The sequence below is a fragment of the Erithacus rubecula genome, assembly GCF_903797595.1.
Source record: "Erithacus rubecula genome assembly, chromosome: 11".
NCBI lineage: Eukaryota > Metazoa > Chordata > Aves > Passeriformes > Muscicapidae > Erithacus > Erithacus rubecula.
This window is the reverse complement of record NC_136663.1, coordinates 15,917,578-15,930,948: the sequence shown is the minus strand read 5'-3', so window position 1 is coordinate 15,930,948 and position 13,371 is coordinate 15,917,578. Positions and strand designations below refer to the sequence as shown.

General features: G+C 43.0%; 1 protein-coding gene across 1 annotated transcript in view; it reads right to left on the bottom strand.

The window, feature by feature from the left end:
* Nucleotides 1-6,987, bottom strand: part of DOCK10 (dedicator of cytokinesis 10) — a 142,931-nt gene extending 135,944 nt beyond the window's left edge. Inside the window, exon 1 of the mRNA XM_079315255.1 lies at nucleotides 6,796-6,987. Coding sequence (XP_079171381.1) covers nucleotides 6,796-6,909 — 114 coding nt within the window. The 5' untranslated portion in view covers nucleotides 6,910-6,987. The remainder of the gene's footprint in view (nucleotides 1-6,795) is intronic.
* Nucleotides 6,988-13,371: the final 6,384 nt, after the last annotated feature.

Below are 13,371 nucleotides of genomic sequence, written 5' to 3'. Positions count from 1 at the left end.
ACAGTATCCAAGTAAAGAGGCTGGATGTTGACTCCCAGAGAAAAGCAGGGAAGGAAAGGCTGGGCAGCACCACCTACCCCCAGAGCTCCGAGGGAACTCTACCTGTGTAAAATTTAACAACAAAAATGCACCATTGACCTCTTCCTGTCTGTATCATGAAGACAAAACTAGTACCAGAAATTACAAGAAATTTACAAAAAAAATGTATTTAAGCAAAGCACTTAAGTGATTATGCATCATTGACATGAAGGAGAAAAAATAATAGACTAAAAAACAGAGGAGGGGTAAGGAGACTTGGGAAATTTAAAAAAAAAAAAGAAAAAAAAAAAAAGAAAATAGAAGTAGAAGAAGCTGTCCCAGCTCCAGAAGGCTTCCCTGACACACACCACTGTTTAACAGCAATGCAGCTCAGCACCCTCCTATGACACTGCTATTTGGAGCCTGTGCTCTGCCCAGAAAGCGACAACGTGAGAAGAAGTAATTTACACTAAGCAAGCACACAAAGAACAGGCAGCCTTCAGTTTTCTTACATTTTACAAGAGCAAGAAAAATATGCCAGAAATGAGAGGAATAGTGGGGTGCCTTAGGCTGGGGACCATGAAGCCAGGCAAATTATTCATCCATATGGGGCAGGACAGCCTGTGAGGGGGGGAAACTTGGAGGCAATCATTCTAGGGCTTTTACTATAGATTTATTGCATGAACTTGGGCAGTTAGCTCCTGGTGTTTCGTTTTTCTTATCAACAAAAATAGAGATAAAGTTGGTTTTTGCTAAAATGAGAATATACAGTTGTTATAAAGTAGACAGCAAGTATAATTTAGATTCAGAAAATTATCGTTGAGTTCTGTGAAATGCAGGGAATCCTAAACTGGAAACATTGTGCACATGACAAACAAGTCTTTGTGTAATAATCACATCTGTGTCACTATTTCATAGGCTTTTGACCTTATGCTAGAAAACTTACAAACATGTTTTGACTTCTGGAAGTGACATATGCACTGCAGAACAGCCTGTTATAAACCACAACAATATTAAACTCTCTCTCTGTGTATCCATCCTCCTCCAAAGCCAACACAAAGCATAATTTTCCAGCTTCTCTTTGCTACTGATGCTCATTCTCTCCCTCTCAAGACCCTTAACTTAATCTTGAAGGCAAAATGAAAAAAGTTAATGCAACTTCTATCAACTGAGGGCATTTTGAGTTACTCAAGCTGACTCTCCATGAATTTAAAAGAGTTAGTCAAGTGACAGATGCAAGACAACAGCAAAAACCCTGCCTTTAAATCCAAATACCTGGATGTCCCCAACTCCTAAATGACTACTCTGGATGCTCATTAATGACTTATCTGCACAATTTGTTCACCAACCTGATGAAGTTTTCTTGCAGCTCTCTTTGTTTCTTTCCTTCGTTTTATTGTCTTCTTCAGCCTCTCCTTCCCCACAAAGTCTTTTCTTTTTTCCCCCATTTTCTCCAGTGCTTTTCTTCTTTCTAAACCATTTTCTTCCCTTTGTCTCCACCCCCTCTGAGCTTCTGTTCCCTTATCTCCTTTTCCTCATTTCTGCACCAATTTCATCCCCAGTGCCAGATGAAGTTCCTAGAATTGCTCAGAAACAGACTTTGCCCCTTTTGTCTGCCTGCAGAGGAGGGAGCCTTGCAGCTGGAGAATGTGCAAGTAGTGCATTCTTGCCTGTACCCTTTGCTTGATTTGCCCTTACATCTGGGCTCCAGCAGCCAGCTGAAAGCAATCAGATACTTGCCCAGGCCAGATGAAGTATTCTTGGGATACCCCAGCTGAAAAACATCTACAGAATTACTGGTCAGACACTTCAAAACAATAAAGAATTGCTATTAAAGGAGACTGCTTGGCTTGTGCTTGAGGTAACTAAGGTATGTCACACAGGCTATAAATGAAAGATATGTTTTTGAGTGTGGATTCATGAACAAGGTTCACAAGTAAAATACAAATACAAAGAAGTTATTTAATATTTCAACACTGCACAAGGTTGTTAACATTCTAAATGTGCCTGTCAAGTTGTCTGCCCTGAGCAAACCCTAGCTCATCTCAAACCCCAAGGCCTGCCATAACAGAAGCACCAGCTCCAGACCTGCAGGTGACACTCCCTTACCCTGGTGCCATGAACAAACTGTCTCAACCACTACAACAGGATGAGGCTTTCTCTGTATGCACATGCTCTTAAGATTACACCACCAGTGTGGGTTTTGTTCACAGGGAAGCAGACAAAAAACCTAGTGATGTGTGATGACAGTACATGTGCACCTATGTACAAACACACAGAGCCTGTTTTAGGTAGAACACCACAATAAGCTCATTGCCTTCATAAATGCATTCCTTGGACTAACAGTAGACATCAGAACAACCTCAGGAGAAAGGAGTCCCACAGTCCAGTTCCTGTCTTTGAAGTAGCTCAGGTAACCTTCTCTACAGATGAGGTTTGCAGTGTTATTTCATGCCCAGCATGGAAGCCCAATCCCATAAGGAGAACAGGCCACACAGAGCAGGCACAGTCAAAGCTCTGGAACCATTTTCCAGGTACCAAGGCAGTGGGTGCTCCCTGTGAGGCTGGAAACAACACATCACTCTTCTGGCGAGACTACAACACACCACTGGAGTTACAAACCAGTTCACTACCCACCAAAACTAGAAATACAGAACCACAGTATAAACAGAGACATTATTTGTAAAGTACATACCACATAAAATACACATGGGGAACTACAGGGATCTGTTCTTTCAGGGAGGAATTATGGTGGCCCCAGGTAAGGTAAGAAAAAGAGGAACCCATATTGTGCAGAAGAGAGAGCCATGTAATCCAGCATTCCACGTGAGAGACAGCCAGTACTCAGGGATTGGACACACCACTCTGTGCTTGGCTGCAGTGGGATGGAAAGAAACCTCTGCCAAAAAAAAGACACGTGGAGCAACAGCCCAATTCCAGACTGCTATTAACTTGTTTAACGATGGAAGAGAGATGAGGAGCAAGACCTGCCACAGCTCTTTTATAAAAGCAATGTCACAACACTTTATGTAAAGGATGAGGACTGCAGCCAGCAGTACTTAGCCAAATTAACTGAGATCTGGAAATAATAGTATAATTTGAAGTTCAGTGTTAGATAAGCAATTAGCAAGCTGATTTCTAGGAGCACTGACTGGCCTATGTCCATTTTAAAAACTCCCAGTAAAACACTGCTACAGTGAGAGACACAAATGAAGCAACAGACATATTAATTTCCCTTTCTTGTGCACAGTGTTCAGCTCTCCTGGGCAGTGGCAGCAAGTGTTCATAAAGCAACTTTCTAACAAGTACTTTCTACTAGACGAGACAAAGAATTTCACATTGAAGTTTCAAAATACAATAAATTATTTACTTACTAGATGATGCTGATCTATTTCACCATCTAGTTTGGTGAATTGCCATTACTACTTGAAAGCTTAAGGAGCAATGGAAACAAGCTGAAGTACAGCCATTAACACCTGATAGCACCAGTCCTCCCACCTGCTAAAGAGTTGGGTAATTAATGTAGAATGTGTTACTTCTGTCAAAACACTGCAGTTGCCAGCCCCTACCAGCAAGATACACACATATATTCCAGCTTCAATCTCTGTCTGCACTTTTTATCTTTTAGGGCACTGCAGAAATTCCTCTCTTACACACCACCAAATGACAATCATCCTTATTTCTGCCAACTCATTTTTCCTGATTGTAATGGCACCTTTTGTTTTAACAAACAGATCTGTGTGCTGAACACTAGCAGCTATTAAAAGAATAAATGAGCAAAAGTAAAGATGAAGGATGCAAAAGAGGAAGCAATTTAAATGAAGACAGTAAAGAGTTACAAGACAGAACACTTCACTTTTCTCTAAGATAGTTTAGATATTTGATCCCTGTGTTCCTACTGAACTGAAGGGTTGCACCTAGAGCAGCTGCTGTCCAAACATTACCAGCAGAAGTCCAGCTGCAACTCATACAGGGCATACACAAAAGTAGTACCAGAAGGCTTAATTCTTTGTTCATTATACATAATTCTTTACACATTACACGTTTATGCTTTCCCTCCTTTGTAGCTGCCAGTTATTTGCAGACTCTTGACAGCTGAGCCAATTTTCAGGACACTCCAACATAAGCCAGATTTAGTATAACTGGAATATAAGGTGCTGATACATCCAGAGCAAGAGGTAATGAGCACCAAGAGCCCCCACTGAATACACCCAGTTTTTCTCTTCTGTGAGAATATTCACTTCTGGTAAAAAACGTCAGTTAAAATTCTGCCAGAAATGTAAGGTTCTGTGGGACCTTTTTTACAAAAGCAACACAACAGCTTTACTGACACAGCTGTGCCATCCCAGCACCCCTGAGTGCAAGGCACAGAGGTGAGAGGGAACCCTCACACACACCTCAGCAGGCCTGCCACCCTGGCAATGTGTGTTACAGATCCAGAGTAGCAATCAGTGCTCAGGACACCACAGCTCCACCTGGCAGCCCCAAACTGCAAACCTGCTACCTCTGCCAAGAGCTCTGCCTGCTGGCCAAGACACAATGGTTAACTCTGCTCATTCTAGCTGATGTAGGCAGAAAAGGTTTAACCCTGAAGGGAGCAGCTTTGTACTCCATCATGAGACCTCAGCAAAAGGCATTTTATAAAACTTTGCCTTTCAGAGGCGATGTTACTGGCAACCCAAAAAAGTATGGTTAAAAAATGGCAACTTCATTAAGTTCCCCAGAGCAATACATACTCAACACAGCAAGCAACCCAGACTTCAGAACCATTGTGCCTGCTGGTGAATAAAACACATCTGGAAGTTCCTAAGTGATCCCACTGAGCGGTATAACTGAAACCAGGATTTTGTCTGGCATCTTCAGATCTTAACTTCAGTATCTTCCAAAGACCAACTTTTCAGATCTGTCTGTATTTGCCTCAGATATTGCATCAAAAGCCCTGATGAAATCCAGCACCAGTGTATTTCATCAGTCAACAGGAAGTCTCACAGAAGACTCACAGAAGTGGCAGATGATTTTTGTCACCCTACAATTGAAGTCTCAGTGTTTTAAAGACAGATTGAATAAAATACAATGTGAATACAAGAGGAGTAATTAAATGCTATATTAAGACAGCTGCATAAGATTTGTTAGCAACACATTAAAAACACCATTCTCATCTGAGGAAACAGACCATCAATTTCAGATTTGCTTCATTAATTTCATTCTGTTTTGTTTCTTCATTCTCGCAGCAAAGACACAGCAGAGTTAAATATATTACTAACAGAACTTCGTTTATAATACTCCAAGATGTAATGAGACAATACAAAAGTTTAGCTGAACTGAAACATATTCTCTTAGAGGGGGACTACTCAGCACAGTGTCTGGTCAGAGCCCCAACCAACCATGATGGTTCCTTGAGGGCTTCCATCAAAACTCCCTCAGTGTAGTGCATCCTGTTTGATAATGAGCCAAATTCTGATCTCTGTGCCCAGCAGGCAGGACAACGTAAATCTGTGGGTGGTGCAGTTGTAAGGATGCTTTGGGATTTGATGAGGACTGATAGCATGTACAACATTTTTGGAAAGTCAGGAGAGATGTGTAACTTCTTCTAAGCTTTCAAAAGTCAGGAATTTGGCAATGCTTTATGAAGACCTCCAAAGCTGACTGTAAAAGCACTTCAAATCTAGTGACGTAAAGAAAACAACAATTTGGTGTACAGGTAACTGGGAACTGTGAATTGACTGCTGTCCCTTAGCACAGCTTTAGCACAGCTGCCCATTTGTACCAGGCAAGACCCCCCAGAAGATGGAAAATGCCACTAACTTTATGGGAACACATTTGCAGAATTGCTTTCTGATTTATGCAGAGAGAATGTATTACAGCTAGGCACTGTTGTGGGGTAAACTTTGATGAGTGATGACCTTCCACTTAAAACTTTCTCACTATTTCATGAGCTGTGTTGCCTGAAAAACTAGGAAAGGAAAATATTTATCTGAATTAAATGATTCACAGAAATGATATGCTTAATCATCTAAAGAGTCATATAAGTCTCATAACACATAGCTTTAAGTCCAAAGGAATCTTAATATCAAAATGGCTAATAAATGACTCATATCTAGAGATCTGAAAAGGCTTGTGGATATTTCACTGTGAACCCTTAACGATCTGCCATCTACGCCCGTCAGCTAAGGACTTAGGTACAACTATGTAACAGAGGGAAAAACTCCACTGATGGAGAGACATGGGGCCTGAAGCCTCAAGCAGCGCCTTTTACAAGCGAACGCAAATAAGAAGAACGGGGTCTGTGTTTCCGTGGCATTTCAGGCTTCTTGCGCGGGGTTTCCAGTGGAAATCACCGGGAGCGACGCGCCTCTGGATAGCGATGGTGACAGCCGGGCTGAGCAGGACCGACACTGCCGTGGCTGTCCCGCAGCGGCGGGGCGCTCCGGCTTCCCTGCACCGTGCGAGCTCAGCCGAGGGGAAGGGACCCGGCGAGAGGCCGGGAGGATGCGGGCTGTCAGGCAGGGCTGTCAGGCAGGGCTGTGAGGCAGGGCTGTCAGGCAGGGCTGTAGGCAGAGCTGTCAGCCTCGGCCGCGCACGGGGAGCGCGGAGCGGAGCGCGGCGGCTCCGCGGCGCCGGCCGAGCGGCTCGGGCGGGCCCGGCTGTCCGCTCCGCTCGGGGCCGGCCGGGCCGGGCTCTCCGCGCTGCCGCCGCGCCCTCCCGGGAACCGAGCGCGCTTCGCACCTGGGCCGTGCCCGCCGCCCGCCGCCCGCCGGCGCTGCCCGCCGCACTCACCCGCAGCTGCAGCCGCCCGCTGGCGGCCGCGGCGGCCGCGCTGTGCCGCAGCTCCGCCGCCTGTCCCGGCCGCAGCAGGCTCCGCGTGAAGCGCCGCGTCCGCTCGCCGGCCATGGGCGCCGGCAGCCCCGCGCTCCGGCCGCCGCTCCCGCCCGGGCCGCGGCGCCGTCAGGAAGCGGAACCGGCGCTTTCCCTCCCGCTCCCCCCGCGCGGGGGCCGCGAGCGGGGCGGGGGCCGCCCGACCCTCCCCGGGGCAGCGGCGGGGCCTCGCCGCCCGCCCCGGCCAGCGCGCACCGCCCGCCCCGCTGTGCCGGACCGCAGCGCTCCGGGGGATGCGGGGCTCGGGGGGCATACAGCGCTCCGGGGAATACGGGCTCCGGGGGAGACGGGGGGATACGGAGCGCACCGGGGGATACGGGGCTCCGGGAGGGAGCCCCAGCCGTGCCAGCGCAGCCACAGCGCTTTCCGTGCGTGTGGTCACCAAAGGATGCTCTCCCGGCCAGGCTGCGGTGGGCTCGGCGCGGAAAGAGCTACTCTTGGTATTTGCCACTTGCTAAAGTGGGAACCCCGGTTCACGGGATGGAGCCGCAGTAGTCTCCAGGTTTCACGAGAAATCAGCTTTCTGGTCATCACCACCGTCCACTGAGGTCTTGGAAAGCGTCCTCCAAGCACCCTGCACAGATCAAGGCTGGATGTCTCCCAGTCCTGCTGCCAGCTGGCATGGCATCCCTCTCTCTTCACCATGAAATACTCAGCCGATCCACAATTAAGTTTAGCTATTTAAGCTCACAGATGTTACAATAGTCACAGCTCCCGCAGCCCCCAGCAAAGCAATCATACCTTATGTTGGTAGGAATACACCTTTATGCCTTAACACTAAAGCTGCAATGTGGAGAAAAAAGGATTGCTGTGAGAGCTGTATCTTAATTTCTTTGCACAATAATACTTTCATTCTCCACTGTAATGCAGAGTTTTCTTTTTTTCAGTTAAACTGGTAGGTGTGGGGAAGGAGGTGACAGTGAGAGAAAACATCTGAGTGCATGACAATCCCTGTAAGAAAAGATTGAAATAAAACCCGAGGAACTGCAGGTGTAATTCCTGAATAGCAAAGCTGCTGTACATGTGTGAAGGCAACAGCTGAAGCTGCAAAGGTGCTAAAACACAAAACCCAACACAGTCAGTTAACATTCAGTTAGACTTTGTATTGGGGAATTAAGTGTTGCAAGAACTGGATGACATCCTCCCCGAGAAGCACTGCGTGTTTTGAGGTAGTTGCTGTAAGACACGCAGGTTGCAGTGTGGTGCAAATTCACTGCAGCCTCCTCGTGGCTCCCAGTTCTCCAAGCTCACTGAAGATACCAAAGGCAGCAATGGTAACAGAGTTTAAGTATTGCTCTCCAAAGGAAATGTTTTCCCATAAAGTGAATCATCTGAAGTGTGCTCCAGAATTGGCTAAAAACAATCAAGTGCTCTAGCTATTTTTACCAGGCAACAGGTGCTACATTGTAATAATTTGGAGATGACATTTGTTTGAAGCTGAAACTCCATAAGAAAATACTACTGGATTGGAAAAGATTTATTGGGAAATTGACATTAAAAGTTACTGTTAGATGAAAAAGGAGATTACATTCATTTTGCAAATAATCTGTATAAGGCTCGTTTTAGGAATGCAGCCTGATGTTGCATAGAAACCAAAATGCAGACTAAGTAGCCTCAGAGACTAGGGAAGCATTCTGCCTCAACACAAGGATGTAATTTAGAATAAACTTGACTGCAATTTATTGCAGACAGCAAAGAAAACACACATTGCATATGTGAGAAAGGACAAAGAAAGTTAATGGTTTCTTCCATTCAGTATGTGAATGTACATCCTGGAAAATGGTTTAAAGAAATCATCACCATAAAGCAGGCCAGAAATGTCCAGCCATCTCTGTCTTTGGGCACAGTACTGTTGCTCCTGCTCAGATGTGGTCAGCTCTGTGGTCAGGCAATAGCAGCCTGTGCTCCACAATGCTTCTCCCTTCACAACTGCACATGGCCAAGCTGGGGATGAATGAATATGCAGGTACTTGTCAGTGAGGATGTGGCTGCTGAAATCTATTAGTAGATATCAAAAAGTAAAAGAGCCAGCTGTTTCTACACCACAAATATTTACAAGCCTGCAGGGAAGCAAGAAATATCCACAAATACTCAAATAATGAGCAAAAAAAAAAGGCATTAGGTTTAAATATAACACTTTTTAAAAATTATCATCCTTCTAAGTAAACATTCAGTGATAGTCTAGCAAAGGACCTCTGTCAAAGCCAAGCTGAGTCTCTCAAATTGTCACACACTGTGCAAATCACAAATGTCCAGGATTTTACATGAATGTGGTTGTTAACCAAAAAAATATTATGCAAGAGAAATTATTTGGGTTTGTTTCACAGTTCTTCTGTATTTCAAAAGTTCTTTGGTTTTCAGATTTCAGTCAGTTGTTACACAAGGCCACTGCACTCCCTGAGAGGCTTTCCATTTGATTTTGGGTAGGTCATAGTGTGGTTCTCATAAAAAAAGTATATAAGCTAAATGCTGTTAATTCTCCACCTAAAAGAACTGTTGCCTTGATAAACACATAGTTAGCATTAGTAAAATAGCAGCAACAGCAGAGTTGTAACTTTGGACATTTAATTGATCTTGGACTAGAGATTTGGATTTACAGAAACAAGTAATTCTTAAAATGTGAGTTTGATGCCTATTCCTACAACTACTTAAGGCTGCCCCTGAGAGATGGGTGATTATAGAATCACTGATGGAGAGCAATTTCAGCACAGCATAAAGTGGCTGGCTGTAACTGTTTGGACTTGGTTTCACACTCCAAGTTGGCTTTGGATCTGGAACATTTTATTTTTCAAATTTCAAGAATGTTTGGAAAATTTTTGTTTCAATACCACTGCTAATCAGAAGCAAAACCCTTCAATGTGCAGTTGTATTAATTAGCAAGGCCATGTACATCTTGTCTCTGTTTAGCAAGACGATGAAAACCATTTTCTTTCACAACTGTATGTGAGCTTAAATAGACAATAGTTCCACTTGCTCACAAATGCATCCAGGAATTGGCTCCCTTTCCCCCAGCAGCCATTTCTCCTAGGCTTACTGCGAAACAAAATATAGTGACACTGTTTAGGTTTGCTTCTTTAGCATGTTTGGTAATCTAACGTTTCTAGAACTGCCTTTTGAAGAAAATCACAGAAATCTGTCATCCTATTTATCTTTACTGGCACAACTTACTCAACATGCATTAGTTTTCTAATGCAGACATCCAGTTTCATCATCTGGGGATTCTAGTTCATGTCAACAGGTTACTCAGCAGTGTGTGTATTTAAGCATTTTACCTAAGTTTTCTTTGTCCCTGAAATGGTCATTAATTTGATTAGTGAAAAAGTTATTGTATTTCTTATACCATTAAGCTGGTGCACACGAACATTCAGGCAATTTCTTTTTTCATTGAGATAACACCTTCCCCCACCCCTGCCTCTTCTACCCTGACCACAAATGCATTTCTGTCCTATTATCAGCACACACTAACTGCAAAGTGAAATTAACTGCTGTGGGTTTTTATCATCTGAGCTGCAAAACCCCCAAAACATACTGTAAAGTGTAGCTTCATTTTCTCTTGGGCTTTGCACTTTTTCCTATGTGCAATGTAAAGAATCTTCCTGTCCATGAGACCTTCCTTAGCTCCTAGTATAGTTTTTAGTTGTCACTAAATGTTGATGCAGATGTTTGCTGAATGGAATTGAGGAATCTCCATCACTAATAATAGCCCAAGCAGGTTGACTCCTTTAACATGCAAGTGCCTTTTACATTGGTCCAGAAATTCAAAAACTTTTTAGTCTTCACTAATTCACTTCCCAGGTAATTCCCAAACCATCTGATTTGTTAAAACTGACAGCATGGCACAATCTTTAATTGTTCTGCCACTTGCAGAACGGCTGCTGTGTATCAGTTCAGCCCTCCCAGGCACAGCACACCTCACAGCACTGAGAGATTTCTCCCTCCACAGCAGGTACCTGCATTGCATCTGCATTGCTTCCTCTCACACTGGATGAACTCACCAAATTCGAGGCGATAGATCTCTTTGAAGTTTAATGTATCATAACAGCAGATAACAGCAGAAGGAAATGAAAACCTGCAAACACAAAATATCTCCTTCAGTGCTCAAATTAAAAACTGCAAAAGTAATACTCTTGCACATGCCTTTAATATCTACACATATAGGCCCACTTTGCTGCAAAGGTTACACTCTGTAAAAATAGGCTTATAGCATAAAGGATATTAAAAGAAATAATTTTCAAGCCCTTCATCTACCCTTTCTCTAAGGTACCAGGTTGGGTGTAGCTGCCTGAGTGGAAGCAGCATTGGCATCAGTAGGGCTGTTCTAGCAAGGCAGGTAAGGTCACAGGGTGGTTCTAAATATTTCAAGCTTCATGCTATGACCTACTCTGTGAATGCATATAAATTTAACTATTTCTGCTAGATTTGTGAGGATATAGGCTCATCATTGAGGACCTACAACTGACAGTTCACAGTGGAACTGTTTTTATTAATCAATTAACAAGCAATGCTTTTTATAAAGCATTCAAGCACTGCAATTATACCAGCATTATAAATACCTAGCAAGAACATTTTAAAAAAAAGTTCTTTTCACTTCAGCTGTGCAAATGCAAACCCTTGAATTTGTGATAGCTCTCTTAGTCTCTTAGGAGAAGATTCACACATGGATTTAAGCAACTTTATGGAACAGAAGCATTATTTAGTGATTCACAAGACTCTCACCCCATAAGTGCTCAGGCACTCACAGGACTACAGACATTGTTAAATACAGAGTGCTTTTCTTTTCAAGTGTGCAGAAAATATCAAGTTTGGTGTTTAAACCTTTCTCCCTGCAAAGCTGTTATGAATTCTCAAGCATGGCAGCACTGAGCACTGCAGCCCTTCTAAGACTCATTCTTCACATCCCCTCTCTACCAAGTCATCAGATTAATTTTGGAAATTCTCATAAAATTCTAACATGGAAGCTGCAAGAAAAATCATGTCAAATCAATTTCAAGTTTATCTTAATCATTGGATGATTGATATGTTCTCAATTTCAAAATTGACTCCATTATCAATTACATTAAACATACATTGCTGAGAGGCTCCATTTGGTATGACTGATGCAATATCATGCATGATTTAATTGTGACACCAACCCTCTTGTAAACAGACTGAGGTCCATTGCCACAAAAAGCAGATTTCTGTCATATTGCAGTGGTGAAAGGGCACATAATCACACAAATTAAACTACAGTTCAAGCAGCCTTTTCCCTTTTAAAGTAGAAATTCTCTGTTCCATGTAGCATTTGACAAGTATGTGTCATTAGAATCACCTCTTTGGTTTGAAGAATTGGCAGAAAAATTAAATATAAAATAGCAGAAGCTTAAGGTAATTCTCTGTGATCACAGTCTTAATTTAGGAATATTCAGAGCAGCTTGAAACTTCTAGTAAGTGCTCACCTGCACATTTTTCACCGTACTTATGATGATACTAAAGGCAAGATTAATTGTCTTCGTGCTTTTAATTCTCACTTTCATGTTCCATACCTCCATAACACATACTCTTCTTTTACAGTAAGCATATTTTACCATTTGTGGAAGTCAACCAGGTCAAGATGCTGACCTTTCCATTTTTAAATGCTGTTTTTCCATGATACTCTATACAAAGTGTACTTGGCATTGAGGATTGCATTCCAGGAACCTCTTTTTACTTTTCTAAACACATAGTGTGCTTGATTTTTCTACTGCTTAAAATGATTAATAGGATGGGTCTTGTGACCTCTAAATTTAATTTTAAAATGCATTTGGCCAGCTACCTCAAGGTAAAAATTCCCCATGGAAAAGAACTGGGGTGAGAATTGAATGCAACCATAATTTAATGGGTAATCCTCTTGGGTGAAATCTGGATGCTTTGTCATTTTCTTTTTTTAAAGCAGATGTTGCACAAATGTTTTGTTGTTGTTTTTTTTTTTTTTTAATGAAAATGCAGAACACATAGATGAGAAGATTTATGTTATAAAACAATAAACAGCAAAACCAGCCAACCTGACTTTACTTCTGCCAAAACTCTTGGGCACTGCATATACACAAACAGTCACTCTTTGGAAAAGGAAGACATAACCATAACCCAGAACAAAGCAGGCAACAGAAATAAGGCAGAAAGCCCATTATATATTTCAGACATTTTTATAAGGGTAGACACAGGTTTCAATAGAGTACAGGTCCACTTTAAAGCTGGAGGAAGCAAAGGCTGAACCTACTGGTGCCCCTTTCTTTTGGTGGTTTGTTGGGATGCAGCAGCATGCCTATAGCCATGTACTGCTGCCAGGGTGGGAAGCAGCTGCTGGAGGCTGGAGATTCTGCATGACCAAATGGGAGTGAAAAGGATAAATGTACTGGACATGATTCAGTACTTTCCTTTGGGAGGAAAGAACTTTTTCTTCTTTCTTGCTCCATTTGAGGGGAAAAAAAAAAAAAAAAAGGAAAAAAAAAAAGAAGAGTA